This window comes from Mustela nivalis (assembly GCF_964662115.1).
Source record: "Mustela nivalis genome assembly, chromosome: 4".
NCBI lineage: Eukaryota > Metazoa > Chordata > Mammalia > Carnivora > Mustelidae > Mustela > Mustela nivalis.
In genome coordinates this window covers 138,932,662-138,949,166 of record NC_139023.1, presented here as the reverse complement: position 1 = coordinate 138,949,166, position 16,505 = coordinate 138,932,662, and the positions used below count along the sequence as shown (strand labels likewise).

The 16,505-nt window shown below is 36.3% G+C and overlaps 1 protein-coding gene across 7 annotated transcripts in view; it reads right to left on the bottom strand.

The window, feature by feature from the left end:
* Positions 1-1,447: 1,447 nt before the first annotated feature.
* Positions 1,448-16,505, bottom strand: part of FBXW7 (F-box and WD repeat domain containing 7) — a 235,460-nt gene continuing 220,402 nt past the window's right edge. For all 7 annotated transcript variants that reach the window (XM_082727308.1, XM_082727307.1, XM_082727309.1 and 4 more), the window contains 7 exons: positions 15,960-16,083; positions 11,344-11,480; positions 10,117-10,230; positions 8,721-8,902; positions 6,467-6,692; positions 4,490-4,700; positions 1,448-3,399 (listed from right to left, as the gene is read on the bottom strand). In XM_082727308.1, coding sequence (XP_082583434.1) covers positions 3,131-3,399; positions 4,490-4,700; positions 6,467-6,692; positions 8,721-8,902; positions 10,117-10,230; positions 11,344-11,480; positions 15,960-16,083 — 1,263 coding nt within the window. In that variant the 3' untranslated portion in view covers positions 1,448-3,130. The remainder of the gene's footprint in view (positions 3,400-4,489; positions 4,701-6,466; positions 6,693-8,720; positions 8,903-10,116; positions 10,231-11,343; positions 11,481-15,959; positions 16,084-16,505) is intronic.

The window sequence follows — 16,505 nt, the reverse complement described above, 5'->3', positions numbered from 1 at the left end:
AGATGAGGGAAGAGGAGGTCAAGAAATCTGGTGAAATTCCTGTAACTAGACAGTATTACAAAACTGGGATTTGAATTTCCACCTATTTGTCTGCAAATCCTGTAAGCCCAATTCTACTCTATAGTGTACATTTATTGCTGAAGATGATGTTCTCCTTTCATTGTAGTACAAGTAAGCCACATTTGTATTATGAAAAATCAAGCAGTTTCAAGATTACCGAATAGAATTACAACTTCTTGATCATTCGGGGTTGTTGACTTGAATAGTAGTAATGGCTCTGGGCTACGCCCTGGTTTATTCTAAAGCAGGCAGGGCCACTTGTCCCTCACTCAAGACCTAATGTGATTTCTGCCTGTTTAGCCATGTGGTTTTTCTGCCATTTCCTTTAACCTGTCACTTCTCTCTGATGGTCTTGTGCCTGTTAACGTGCTGGGGACTAATTAACCAAATGGGCAATGGTAGGGATCTGAGGCAGCGGTTCTAAGCTGTGAACATGACTCACTGGGCGAACTAGTTTAAATGCAGATTCTTGGGCCCCATTCCCTGATGTTCGGCTTTAGTAGCTCTGGGAACTTGAGGCCCAAGAATTGCTGCTCTAGGAGTAAAGAACACACGTTATGATTTTGAGAACTGTATTCTCTAAGCAGCATCTGTTGTTATTAAGTTTTCGATTTTCATCTATGGCCTGGGGACTAAATGTAGGGATTAAATAAACTGTTAAAAATACAGAACCTGCTATCTGAGAGGCTACATAATTTGAATAATTCAACTTCATCTTTTCACTCATATTATAAAATATTGGATTTATTGACTAAAACAGCAAAAGAAGAGCCTGAAAGTACCACCAGAAGGATTTATTTTTTTTCCAAAACTCTGCTCTTGGAAAATCTGTCAAAATTCTAGGTCTCTTTCTCCTTAAAGAGCACGGGTGTGAATACTGGCTCTCAGGGAGTGATCTGACTGCGGACAAATCACCTAACCAGTCTGAGCCAGTTCCGCTCTCACCTTTCAAGGAGAGAACAGTACCTACTTCCCAGGGAGAGTGGGCCTTCAGAGATACCTCGGGGAACATTCCTGGTAAGTACTCAATATGTGGTCACATTTTTAAAAAATGAGCTTTTTTTAAAAATAGGAATTCTAGTTGTAACCATCACAAAAGCTTTGTGACTCTTTGAGGGACCCATATTTTGTATTTATACATCCAGTGTTATCCAGAGTAATGGACAGTGCAGTGTCCACCTTTATAGTCTAAGGCGATGAACCCAATTTACATTCTAGGCACATTATTCTAACTTTAGCTGTATGAAACAGGCCTGAAAGTATTGATATCTATGTCACACTACAAGGAATGCAAAGAAACTAAGACTTTGAGATCTTAAAGATTAGAGACAAACCCTAAATATTTATAATAAAGTATTATTTACTTCAGTGGAAGAAACAGGCATACTAACATGAAAAAACACATTTTATTGCACTTAAGTTATAAGAAAATAAAATTTCTAAGTGAATCAAACCATAGACACAATCCCTTTAAAGGTTGTTTTCCTCCATCATGTCAGGTTGTTACATAACTAAAATTAACCAACTTGAATCTGATTGTTTTAAATCAGACTATAAATAAAACAAACAAAAAAAATAAACAGGAGGAGGAAAAAAAGATCACCTAGGATACAGTGTTAAACCACTTTCACAGTTCAGCTTGAGTTGTGGCTCTTGGAGAATGAGGCAAACCATTTGACTTTTTCATTCATTTCGTTTGTTTGCATGTGACGCCTTTACTACAAAAACTGTATAGTTTCTGCTTTGTCAGTTTCTCAGAGCAATAAAACTGTAACAGTTGTTTTCCCAAATACTGTAAAACACTAAGACTGACCAGCAACTTTATTTGTTTTATATATTTTTAAAATATTTTGTCAGTTTTATTATGTACGTTCATCCATTCACCACAGCCCTCAAAAAGAAAAGTTTCTCCACAGAACAGGCAGCAACAGCTCTGTTCCAAGGAATGTGTTTTAATTTTTGCCCAGATAAAAGAAAATAAGCTTTGCACACACTCTCAATTCTTTACTTGCAGGCAAACTTCACTCTTTATTATCTGAAACTCTCCCATTCTCAGCCTCTTAGAGGCACAGATGGTTCAAGTTTCAGTGGCAAAAAGTCTTTTTTCTGTAACCAAACTAGAGCAAATTTGGAATTCAGTCTGGGACTAAAACGTCACAGCAGAAAAAAAATAAAAAAAAATAATTTGCTTTTTTCTTTCTTTCATTTAGCAGCATAAATAAGTTTGGCCACTGGGAGTACAGTACAGGGGTGGGACAACAATCCCATATTTGAAGACCTACTTCTAGCACCAGCATCAAGAATTAAATCCATCTCAGGACTCACGGAACCCAGGACAACTTGCCACCTTTGAGCAACATATGCGTTGAAGAGTGTATGTGGAAGCGACAGTAAATAGATTAACAGAGGCTAATACTGTGATTGATTGACATTGGCAATGGTTGGCAAAAAAAAAAAAAAAAAAGCTTTTCATGATAACTGTACAAAAACAATTCACAGTAATTTTTTTTTTTTTTTTTTTTTTAGCTTTTCCACTCCAGAAAAATGACTTTTTGTTGCAGATGCTCTCTATTGAGAAAGTCAGCCAGTCCTTGTTTGGGTGTTATTGTAGCCCCTTCCTAGGTCTCAGTGGTAAAAGGACAGGCTAACAGAATCTGTAACGAAGCTTCAGCGTTAACGCTGCCCAGTGACCACTGGAGAAGAAAATAAAGAAATAATTGCACCTGGTTTGATTTAGAAAGTCTCATTTTGCAAAGCTGCCCTCAGTCAAAAGTGAAGCCTTTTATGTGATGAGACAGCAGACGCCTCTCTTGTCAGTTACGGTTTGTCATGTCTTCCTCTTTTCCTTCTTAGTCTGTAGATCTTTTCACTCTGTTGCCCCAAGCCAACATCCTGCACCACTGAGAACAAGGGATTTTTTTTTTCTTTTTCTTTTTTCTTTCTTTTTTTTTTCTTTTTTCTTCTGTTGTTTTTTTGTTTTGTTTTGTTTTCTGTTTTTTGTTTGTTTTTCAGGGGGAAGGGCAGGGAGTATATTGTCTACACATCTGGACAAATTTGTCTTTTCTGCTCTTCACTTCATGTCCACATCAAAGTCCAGCACCAGCAGCTTGGTTTCCTCAGTTCCATTCCGACTCCCAACTGCACACACCAGCTTTGTATTTGAGGCTCTGATCCGCCACACAACTCCCCCACTCCCCCCACTCTCCAATGTGACTAGGTTTCGAATAAATTCACCCGTTTTCAAGTCCCATAGTTTTACAGTTCCATCATCTGAGCTGGTAATTACAAAGTTCTTGTTGAACTGTAAACAGGTCACAGCACTCTGATGCTTGTTAGGACCTAGGCAAAACCAAAGGAATTAAATTACTGGTTAGAAATCATGGGTATGGGTAAGTTACACTGTAATTGTAGCCTACTACATTAGAACATACAATAAATGAAATATTTAAAATGCTGCATATTTAGAAACTGTGAGTATTTTAGGATCAGTGGGGTTGCAAAAAAATCTGGTAGCTATTTGTAACTGAAGCATTAACTTTCAAGAGTTCTGTCTTCCAGGAAGCTTGGTTAGCTACCAGGCACGCATTTTGTTTTCTGTCTGTGTAAATAAGAGCTTTCTTAGTGGTGATGGAGACAGATCAGTTTCACAGATTCTGCTGATGGATGAATGGGCAGTAAATCTACTACCCTCACCACTTGGAACTGACCAAAGGCAAAGGCTGAATGACCACAATTCCAAAACTCTGAGGAACAGACACAACCAATGACTAAAAAGTTGCAGTGCAGGCCCACCAGATGGCCTCACTGAAAAAAAAAAAAAAAACCAAACACTTTTCAGGGCTATGACCAATAAAAAGAAGTTAATCATGATATAAAATGTTAACACTATTGTGCCTCATTTAGTATTAGTGGTTTTCACATGTTTCTTTCTTCATTTTACTGGGTGCTATTATTCCTTCCATCCTAGTTAAGCAGATGGTTAAAGGATCTAAGTTGAGGCCTAAGCAATTTTCTATCAGATTAGAGATGCTCCCCTGCGCCCCCCACCCTGCCCCAGATAGGGTAGTGCTTTAATTTAAAATTGGACTACAAATTTAAAAAAAAAAAAAAAATCACTGAAAAAGAAAAAAAAAAGAGTCTGTTGCTTTTAAGATATAGCCTAGATCTTTCTTCACATTGTTCTTTAAGGTTAGGTAGAGTTAACTGTACATGTAGGAAGTATTAAAGTATTAAAAACATAATTTAAAACAATTTCTCAAGGGTAACCTAGTTCTGTCATGTCACAGTGAAAATGCTCAGAAACTTATCCAAAAGAAGCATTTTTATTTTGTATGAGGTTAATTCTTTTTGTGACATAAAAGCTCCGTATTTCTCTTCTAACAATCCCATTTTTGATGAACATAACTAAAGCTGAGTAGCCAAGACTTACCTTGCAATGTTTGTAAACACTGTCCTGTTTTGATATCCCAGATTTTAACTGTAGAATCTGCATTCCCAGAAACAAGAATATTGTCTTTGAGTTCCATTCCACTTGTTAACGACTGGTGTCCCGTTAATGTGTGAATGCAATTCCCCGTCTCCACATCCCACACTCGGATTGATGTGTCAAGAGATCCACTGACCACATGGATGCCATCAAACTACAATAGACACAGCTTATTAGACTAGAAGTGCGATATTCTTGATATTATTTATTGACCTTAATCCTACAGGGAAGAAAAATAAAGCAGGGAAACAGATAATGCCAGGAACAAAATGGAGTAACAAGGTAAAGTGCAGGTAATCAAGCAAACCTACAGTTTATGTTCTCAGAAGCTTCTATCAGAATTGTTAATTTTTTAAAAAAAGATTTATTTATGTATTTTCGAGAGGCAGGGGAGGGACAGAGGGATAGGAGAGAGAGAATCTCCTCTGAGACTCCCCTCTGAGCACGGAGCCCAAGGCAGGGCTCGATTCTATGACCCTGAGATCAAGACTAGAGCAGAAATCAACTGACTGAGCCATGCAGGTGCCCTGAGAATTGCTAATTTTTTTATGGCCAGTGGCTTCAAACTAGATGCAGGAACAATTAAAAGAAAACAAAACATGTAAAATGAGCATGTTACTTTCAGATCATCTGGCCACAGATGAACAGCTAAATATCATGGATCATTCAATAAGGATTACCATTGGAGTCTTACTTCCCAACAGAAAGTTGAAACTACTGACAGCCCATGATAAATGCTGTGTTTGTTAATAAACCTATGGCATGAAAAGACTAGAGATAACCCTCATGATGTTTAGAAGTGAGCTCCATTAAAACTGTATGTAAAATAAAAATTTCACTTACAAGAACCAAATATTAATTAGGAAATGCAACAACAGGTAATTACATCTGGAATTACAAGAAGTGGCATTTTGATAACAAAAGCAAGCTATATAGCCTCTCTTCTCCAGGAGTCAATAAATATCAATTCCTAGAAAATCTGGAATAATACTGCTACCTCTTCTCAATCTATTGGTTTACTTAAATGAGATTATATTCATTAAGGTACTGAATATATCACAAAACATAAAAACAACTTCAGTCAATTCCCTTTCCTCCAAATTCATAACCTTTTCTAAGTTAATATACCTTTATTATATATTGATATTTTGTGACACAGACACAGTATTCCATGAATTAAGAAACAAATATTCCAAGAACAGAGAACTGTCAGCACTGTGACTATGTACTAATCTTGTTGATCACTAATAGGTAGTAACTAGTAAATAAATTACATAAGTAATAGAAAAATTGAAAATGCTGTCTTTCAGAAAATAAAACAAGACCCATTTTCTAAATTTGCTTTTAATCTATTTCAAAATACAATTCATTCCAAAATATCATGTTCAAATGTAAAAAATAAAAAATCAGTTTAGTCAAATTTACTTCCTATGACTACAGATCAGTAGCTCTTTGATGGTAAAGGAGCCTGATGCAGAAAGCTCCACTTCCACTTCGAATGGGAATGGGTCACAATACATGGTCCATCGACTTTCAGCTATCAAGGCAAAGGGGCAGCTTTTGGCCAAATTAATTCTCTGCTAAGAAGTTTATTAAAATCCAGGTTATTTTCCTATGAGACTATCTACCCACTAATTAATATAGTAAAACTTAGAGCTCCAAAGTTTCAGGTTCCAAGACTAATGTTTGTATTTTAGAGGAAAAACAGATCACAGAAAAAAATGAAACAAATTATTTCAATAAGTTAAAAATTTATGCTTTTTCCAAGCCAATTTAAAAGCATATGTAAACAACAGAATAATTTGATTTGTCTTTTTGGGATTGTATTGAATCAGCAATTTGACAGTGATTATCTGAGTAAAACAATCTCATGATTCATCAGGAAAGCATCTAAGGGGTAGGAGAGATACGACCTCTTACCTGTAATGAATAGACTCTATTAGTATGCCCCTGCAACGTGTGTAGACAGGTCTCCGTCTCTGGATCCCACACCTTCACCATAAAATCATATGCTCCACTAACAACCCTCCTGCCATCATATTGAACACAGCGGACTGCTGCTACATGACCCATCAAAACATGTAAACACTGGCCTGTCTCGATATCCCAAACCCTAAGAGTGGCATCTCGAGAACCGCTAACAACTCTGTAGGGGGAAAACAAACAAAAAAAAAGGATTAAAGTTTTTAACAGCATGAGAAAACGTGACATATAAAGTCAGTGGTTACTGAACTTTTTCTTTTCTTAAGCAGGAACACCCGTTTTCAAAGAAATCCTATATAAAATTTTGATATATAAACATCCAAAAGTTAAGTCATCCTGGCTGGGATGGGAAGTTGGGAAGCCCAGAATTCCACCTGCTTGGTTCCCACATTTATAAGCGGCCGTGTAGCACCCGGGGTTCTATGGGACGGCTTGAAGACTGTTGTACTGCATCTGAAGCAGAAGCAATGGCAGCAACAGCAGCAGCTGCCGGCTCAAATACATACAAGAGATCTTGATTTTAGAAATAAAAAGCTAATGTGGGCAACATATCTAAAACGTTAATGGGAGAACTCTGGTGGGAGTATTTTGAAAAATTCTGTATTTCTTCTTTATTCTTTCTGCCATTTCCCAAAATTTTAGTGATAAACATACATTCTCTTTGTGACTAGGAAAAAAATTTAATAAATGTTATTCAACAAAATAAATCTGAAATTGGAATTTAAATAGGTAAAGATACGTGCTTTATACCATTATATACCATTATATGGCCTTATACCATTATAATTTTCGTAACAAACTAGTTTTAGAATATCTTCAAACAAAGGCTGCTTATGCTTATAATTATAGTCAATAGGTTATGGAGGTATTAAGATAGGCAAATTTTGGAGAAGATACACATGGGGAGGCAATAGAAATCCCTTAAAAATTTGGGCCAACATTATTAAAGCTATGCTCTTCTGAAGACTGGAGTGATACAAACATCACAATCACCTTTGGATTACGAAGGAGAGCTGAAAACTCAGGTATCTGCATGTCATTCTTAAGAGATAAAAACAGGCCACAGTTTTTACATTTGGAAGAGTAGAAAAGAACATCGAGAGATTTAAGGCAGAATATAATGGAAGCTGAAATACAAGGTCTCTTAATATCAACTCCCCCAAATTTTAATAGTAGAGCACACTGTTTAAAGTAGATTCAAATTACAAATGAAAAGGTACTTTTATTCACATATCACAAATCTAGCATGAAATCTACTTAATGTAATGGTTCTCACAAAGATGATGTTGTGGACAGAATTAAAGGTAAGGACTGTAGCAGATTCATGGTAAGGACTGCCAGAGAGACCTTTTTTGACAAATGAAGTCGAAATCGCATTTGTTTAACAAGGTACTCTGAAGACATGCCAATAGAAGATCGAAAAGACTTTAATAGAAGGGCTTTGTAGGAGGAGATCAAAGCAACAGCAAAGGCAATGAAAAGAAAAAAAGGCAAGCAGTCTGGGTTGGCTGCAACTATTTTGAAAACTGGATTGAGGATTTCTTCCTTGATCTGACAGACAACAGAAGGCTCTCAAAAGGCAGTGATCATAATTAGAAAAGGATTCTCTGTCAGTTGTGTAACAGGTGAGAAAACCAAGTGTGAAAGCTATGTCACTAGTTCAGGTGATCGGTAATGAGAGACTCAACAAAACCCCACAGACCTCAGCTTTTGTCTCGATATAAGGGGACAGGATGGAGTTGGGATAGGGTTGGGTGGGTAATTAAGACTCAGAAGCTTGAAGCCTGAATAACTGAATGGTCCCGCTAGCAGAGATATATATATTAAAGAGAGAGGGGGAGAGAAAGAGAGAGAGTGCGCACGCGAGAGAGAAAGATTTTTTTTGGAGATGATGAGTCATCAAAGATACAGAACAATATAGTGCCACCCAAGAGTAGAGAAGAGAGTTTCAAGCAGGAAGCCAACAATGCCATTAAATGAAGAAGGAAATTTAAAGATAATCCCCCAATTTTAAGGCAATACACTACTGCTTTGTTAGTATAGAAACATCTTAAGTCTAATAATTAAAGTCTAATTTAAGAGCACACTATCACTATCTCTCTAATAAACACTGTATTATACAACACAAAAAAACCTCAAATTCAGAAGTAATAGAGGAAGAATTCCCAACCATCAAAGGATTTTCCCTTACCTTTTTTCATGAAGATGCATACAGCGGACAGTGGAAGTATGTCCATATAAGGTATGTATACATTCTCCGGTCTCTGCATTCCACACTTTTAGAGTCCGATCTGTAGATCCACTAATGATGATATTGTCTCTCATCTGTGATGACCATACTCCACCTGTGTGTCCCACTAATGTTCTCAGACACTGGAAAAACACTTATATGATTACTTTCGGGTAGAAAGAAAAACGATATACATAACATTTCAGTAGCTCATTAAAATCTGGGGTAAAGTAATTCACAGAATTTGTCTGGCACATCAGAAAACAATTTTTCACATCAATATAACATGATACCATCACTGTTGATCGCTTTGCTTTTTCAGTAGCATTATATATTAAACACGGATACAACTGACAACAAGTATGTAGAAAGTAAAACACTTCTCATTAAAGGATGACAGCCCCAACCTGGTCTCTCTGACGAAATAATGCTAAAATTGCAATTTGGTTTCTTCCATAGGAATGGATTTAATGAAAGAATGCCAACCGTGTTAGGTGTGGCTACATACCACATTTCATCTGAATCTGCCCCAAGGCAATAGTTAGAGGAGCCAGGCAAGGTACTTCTAGACAAGTAAAGACAGATATTAAAACTCTGAAATAAGTCCAAAACTAATATTACACTACGGAAATATGAAACTGCCTTAAAAAAATGTTAACATCTGACTTGGAATATTTAGAAGGTTCTTGCTCAAGAATCAGCCTGCTGTAAGACATTTTAAAGACAGGTTTTCTCCCCTTCACATTTTCCTGTTTTTTTAGCTGGTCAATTACTTAATTTTTGAAAACATTCTCCAGTGGACAGATAAAAATAAGTATTCACCACAGAACCATTAACATGTAATATTGCATGCAGCGAAACTGATTGCTTGGACTGCTTTTTTCCTTCAAACTCCTACTTAAATACTGTATCTGCTTTACTTTTCATCTCACCAGGCTTAAGATAGTCTAAATTAACATGATTATTTAACTTCTAAACTATAGGTAAGTTATCAACAAAGCAATCTACAAAGAAAAACAATTACCCCTCAATCATAGTTTTGAAAAAGTTTAAAAAGGATAATATAACTGAGGTGGTTAGTAAAAGTATGAAAAATAAAGCCAAGAAAAAGATAAAGCACCTCTGTAAAAATCATACAATAATGAAGTCACAAAGATAGACAGACTATTTACAGGAAGAAACTAATGACATCCCTATCCTGAGGAACATTATCTTTGTTGCCAGGCAAAAAACTAAATTAGAAGCTCTGATATTTGTTATCGAAATAAGCTGAGGTCAAAAATGAACCCATGTTTTCCCTGGTTGATCTTTGCAAAGACATATACAAACAGTGAAGTGTAGAGAGAAGTAAGCTTACTTTGCCTGTGACTGCTGACCAGACTTTTAAAGTGTTGTCATCAGAACCACTAACTATTCGGTTACCACAAAACTGCAAGCATGTGATCACATGATCATCATGTCCTTTCAGAACCTACAAGATAAATGTACAGATTCGAAATCTTATTAAATAATGTTCTTTAAAATACTAGTGAAAAGAAAAGCAATAAATAGGAACAGCAATCTACAGTCTATTTCTAAAATTATAATTTATATAAAACACAAAGTATCATCCTTCCCGAATGATGAATCAAGTATTAAACATGTCATTTTTTCCAATTCTATGATTTATATGAGAGATATCAACTACTAAAATTGAGTGAGTCAAGACATCATAAAGATGGTTCAAACACAAATGTATAATAATTTATCTGTTCAAACAAAAAAAAAATGCATCTCTGTTTTGCAATTTTCACACACAAAAACAGAAGCACCTACAACCTAGAAAGACAAGAGTAACAATAATTATCAACCTATTCAAATTAAAACACAAAAGGCCTGGGACTCCTGGATGGCTCAGTCAGTTAAGGGTCTGACTCTTGATTTCGGCTCAGGTAATGCTCTCAGGGTCATGTGACTGAGCCCCCAGTAGGGCTCCATGCTGGGTATGGACCCTCCTTGAGATTCTCTCTTTCTCCCTCTGCCCTTCTCCCCTCACCCACTTGTACCCGCTCACTCTCTCAAAAAACAACACTTGTCATAATCTATACATAGTTACACATTAACAGTATCTTCCCTAATTGCTTTTTTCCAGTTGTATAAATACATCTAAGAATTTCAAGCATTTTACCACTATTTATATACTTACAGTGAGACAGAAAATCAGTGATATGCTTAAATTTATAAAAATAAAACTCACAAGAAACACCCAAAACAAATAGGCACTCCTCAAAAAATCATGTTCTAACTACATGGTCACAGGTAAACGTATATGACACAAAATTCAACAGGATATTCAGAAATTTTCATTTACCTACGGTAGAATGACAAGCACTTCAACTCATCTTTTATTCAAGTACAGTCCATTGTCAGACTGGAGAAGTTAGCAATAGAGAACTATCATCCATTACACGTTCAGTTATTTAAAAATACACTGTTTTCTTTCTACAGTATATAGATGTCAAGTTACACTGCTGGCCAAGAAGAGCATACTAGGTACCAAAACTGATCAGTGGTTGCTGTTATTGTTGTGCAAGAGTTCAGTTACCTTAGGAGATTTGAGTTCTCCTCGCCTCCAGTTAGTATCAATTCTGTGCTGCCTAATGTATGCACTTTTCCATGGACTGTGTATGAAACCTGGTTTTATTACTTTTCTTCTCTTGATGTGCAATGGTTCATCGATACCTAAAGTTTTAAAGAGAGTATAACTGCTGTCACCAATAAAAATTACACATTTTATAATGTATCTAATTTCCTCCCATGCTCAAAACCACTTAAATACAGGATGCTCTCCAATTTCTAAGAGTTATTATAAAACAATAATATAAAGTTTGCATTCTCTACAGCATGTTTTCATACTGACTTTTTTCTTTTTCTAAATAATCCTATGAAATGCTGGTGAGGATGTGCAGAAATTTGAGCCCTTATGCAAAGTTTGTGGGAATATAAAATCGTATAGCAGCTATGAAAAATAGTATGGTGGTTCATCAGAAAAATTAAACATAGAATTATCATATCATCCAGCAATTCTAATTCTGAATATACACCCTAAAGAATTAAAAGCAGAGACTTGAACAGATATCTGTAGACCCATGTTCAGAGCTGCAATCATTCATAAAGCTGAAAGGTAGAAGAAACCCAAGCGCCCATCAATGGATGAATGAAGAGGCAAAATGTGTGTGTGTACACACACACACACAATGGAATATTTATTCAGAATTAAATAGAAGGGAATTCTGACACATGCCACCACATGGATAAACCTTCAAGACAAGTATGCAAAGTGAAATAAGCCAGTCACAAAAAAACAAATACCATATGATTCCACTTTATATGAGGCATCTAGAGTAGTCAAACTCATAAAGACAGAAAACAGAATGGTGGTCTCCAGGTGCTGCAGGGAGGAGGACTAAGGAGTTACTATTAAATTGGGATGGACTTTCAGGCAATACAAATAAAAAAGTTCTGGAGATGGACTGTGTAACAACACAAATGTACTTAATGCTACTGAACTGTACACTTAAAAATGGTTAGAAGAAATTCGGTCTTAGGCATATGTTAGCATAATTTTTTTTAAAGTCATCAAAATAATGATTCTATGAGAGAAGGTAAGGGAGGGATGATTAATCCCATTTCGTACAATATAGATTCTTGAGAAGAGCCTTCTCTTCACTAATTAGTCCAAGTTACGGACAGGGCAGAGGCAGGATTAGAAACCAACTGTCTTAGATCTTGACCTTTCACTCACTTGTAACTTCCTTGAAGGGGAGGATAACCTACAGAGTATCTGTCTCATGCATGCTCTATGACTGTTTCTAAAAATTTCTGCTTATCAGAGATAAATCATCTTTACATTTTTTTTCAAAAATATAATTTTTCTATATGCCTGCTGGAAAAAAAAGATTCTTTCTTTAGTTAATATGGATGATACCTTCTACTAAGAAAGGAGGTTTTTTTTTCTTTTTCTTTCCCACAGTTTTCAAGAACATAAGCTCCATGATGGGAAGAAAATGGGAGTTCACTATTATATCCCCAGCATTTAAGAATGTCTAGCCCATCAACATAGTACTAGAGGTCCTAGCCTCAGCAATCAGACAACAAAAGGAAATTAAAGGCATCCAAATCGGCAAAGAAGAAGTCAAATTATCACTCTTCGCAGATGATATGATACTATATGTGGAAAACCCAAAAGACTCCACTCCAAAACTGCTAGAACTTATACAGGAATTCAGTAAAGTGTCAGGATATAAAATCAATGCACAGAAATCAGTTGCATTTCTCTACACCAACAGCAAGACAGAAGAAAGGGAAATTAAGGAGTCAATCCCATTTACAATTGCACCCAAAACCATAAGATACCTAGGAATAAACCTAACCAAAGAGACACAGAATCTATACTCAGAAAACTATAAAGTACTCATGAAAGAAATTGAGGAAGACACAAAGAAATGGAAAAATGTTCCATGCTCCTGGATTGGAAGAATAAATATTGTGAAAATGTCTATGCTACCTAAAGCAATCTACACATTTAATGCAATTCCTATCAAAGTACCATCCATCTTTTTCAAAGAAATGGAACAAATAATTCTAAAATTTATATGGAACCAGAAAAGACCTCGAATAGCCAAAGGGATATTGAAAAAGAAAGCCAACGTTGGTGGCATCACAATTCCGGACTTCAAGCTCTATTACAAAGCTGTCATCATCAAGACAGCATGGTACTGGCACAAAAACAGACACATAGATCAATGGAACAGAATAGAGAGCCCAGAAATAGACCCTCAACTCTATGATCAACTAATCTTATACAAAGAAGGAAAGAATGTCCGATGGAAAAAAGACAGCCTCTTCAATAAATGGTGCTGGGAAAATTGGACAACCACATGCAGAAAAATGAAATTGGACCATTTCCTTACACCACACACGAAAATAGACTCAAAATGGATGAAGGACCTCAATGTGCGAAAGGAATCCATCAAAATCCTTGAGGAGAACACAGGCAGCAACCTCTTCGACCTCAGCCGCAGCAACATCTTCCTAGGAACAACGCCAAAGGCAAGGGAAGCAAGGGCAAAAATGAACTATTGGGATTTCATCAAGATCAAAAGCTTTTGCACAGCAAAGGAAACAGTTAACAAAATCAAAAGACAACTGACAGAATGGGAGAAGATATTTGCAAACGACATATCAGATAAAGGACTAGTGTCCAGAATCTATAAAGAACTTAGCAAACTCAACACCCAAAGAACAAATAATCCAATCAAGAAATGGGCAGAGGACATGAACAGACATTTCTGCAAAGACGACATCCAGATGGCCAACAGACACATGAAAAAGTGCTCCATATCACTCGGCATCAGGGAAATACAAATCAAAACCACAATGAGATATCACCTCACACCAGTCAGAATGGCTAAAATCAACAAGTCAGGAAATGACAGATGCTGGCGAGGATGCGGAGAAAGGGGAACCCTCCTACACTGTTGATGGGAATGCAAGCTGGTGCAACCTCTCTGGAAAACAGCATGGAGGTTCCTCAAAATGTTGAAAATAGAACTGCCCTATGACCCAGCAATTGCACTATTGGGTATTTACCCTAAAGATACAAACGTAGTGATCCAAAGGGGCACGTGCACCCGAATGTTTATAGCAGCAATGTCCACAATAGCCAAACTATGGAAAGAACCTAGATGTCCATCAACAGATGAATGGATCAAGAAGATGTGGTATATATACACAATGGAATACTATGCAGCCATCAAAAGAAATGAAATCTTGCCATTTGCGACAACATGGATGGAACTAGAGTGTATCATGCTTAGCGAAATAAGTTAAGCGGAGAAAGACAACTATCATATGATCTCCCTGATATGAGGAAGTGGTGATGCAACATGGGGGCTTAAGTGGGTACGAGAAGAATAAATGAAAGAAGATGGGATTGGGAGGGAGACAAACCATAAGTGACTCTTAATCTCACAAAACAAACTGAGGGTTGCTGGGGGGAGGGGGTTTGGGAGAAGGGGGTGGGATTATGGACATTGGGGAGGGTATGTGCTTTGGTGAGTGCTGTGAAGTGTGTAAACCTGGTGATTCACAGACCTGTACCCCTGGGGGATAAAAATATATGTTTATAAAAAAAATTAAAAATTAAAAAAAAAAATGAATGTCTAGCCCATAGGAGGTGTTCAATAAATATTTACGGAAGGAACGAATATAATATGGAATATTTGACTACTGTCAATATAATTTTAGGGTTTCCCTTATTCTATTCTATTCTATTCTATTCTATTTTGTGAGTGCATGAGTGAAAAGTCATTCATTCCTGTGGATTCCAGTCAGTGAGTATGTCTCCCAAGGACAGCTGCAATTATAACCTTTATCTCAATTGTAAATATTGGAGAGGCAGGACACCTTTCTCATCCATAAAATCACTAGCAAAAATTGATAAATATCTTATTTTAAGCAAAAGTTTATATTTAGGTCTTTTGTCTTTTAATTGAGGTATAACTGATATACTATATTAATAGGTGTACAGCATAGTGATTCGATATTTATATACATTGCAAAATGGTCACCATAATGAATCTAGTTATCCTCTGTCAACTCACAAAGTTACTATAATATTATTGACTATATTTCCCATGCTTTCTTTTATCTCCATGACATACTTATTTCATAATTGGAAGTTGGTAGTTCTTAATCCCCTTACATCATTTTGCCACCCTCCCTCCTCCGCCCCAGCAACCCTTCCCTCGGGCAACCATCAATTTGCTTTCTGTATCTATGGGTCTGTGTTTTGTTTTTCAGGTTTCCTTTAAATCATCCTCATCTTGATCTTTTCATTGGTTATTAATTATACTAGAGACTGGGAAGCAAATCAGACCTATTTCCTATGAATTATTAGTGCTCATTAAAGGGGTTAGCTCTAAGATTTGGCTCATCTGAATGTGTAGAATAACCTGTGGATTTTATATAAGAAGGTGAATACAAATGAAGACTCATTCTTGATTCTTTGATAGGCTGCCAAAGTTCTTTTCTCAATTATCCACTACTTTAGTCTACATGCACATAAAACTTCTAATTTTTACTTTTTCTATTTGCTTTCTGAATCACTTTGCTTTTTTCAAAGTATAAAGATCTTCTCTCTGTGATTTTCAACCTTACCCTCTTCTTTGCATTTCTCTCTCCAGAGAAGGTTGTCTTCAGCCAAAATTCTCCAGTAGCGACACGTCTGAGCCGCTTGTAGCAGGTCTTTGGGTTCCAGGAATGAAAGCACATAAAGTGCCAGCTATGGAAAGGAAAAAGCAAAATATACCCATGTTTTAAATATATATGTGTGTGCGTGTATATATATATATATTTAACATATAAATAATTAACTTATCTAGAACAATCTTCTATAGAATGAAGTACTTCTAGATAAACGTAATATAATTCTATATTCTATTTTCTTTAACTACAAAAGGGAGTACTTTCTAATAGTCAATCTTAAATATATACCAGACTTAAAAAACTTACTGTATTGGTTTTTATGAACTTCACTCCATCAACTTCACCTCTTCAAGGAATACTTATTAAGCCTCTCTGTCTCTGCTTTTGCCTTTGTTCTGTGAGCCTCAACTCGAGAATTCTACCATTTATGTATATAGGTATACTTTACTAGTTGTTTAGGTTCTGTACTTTTCTCTCCCCATGACCAAGTAAATTCAC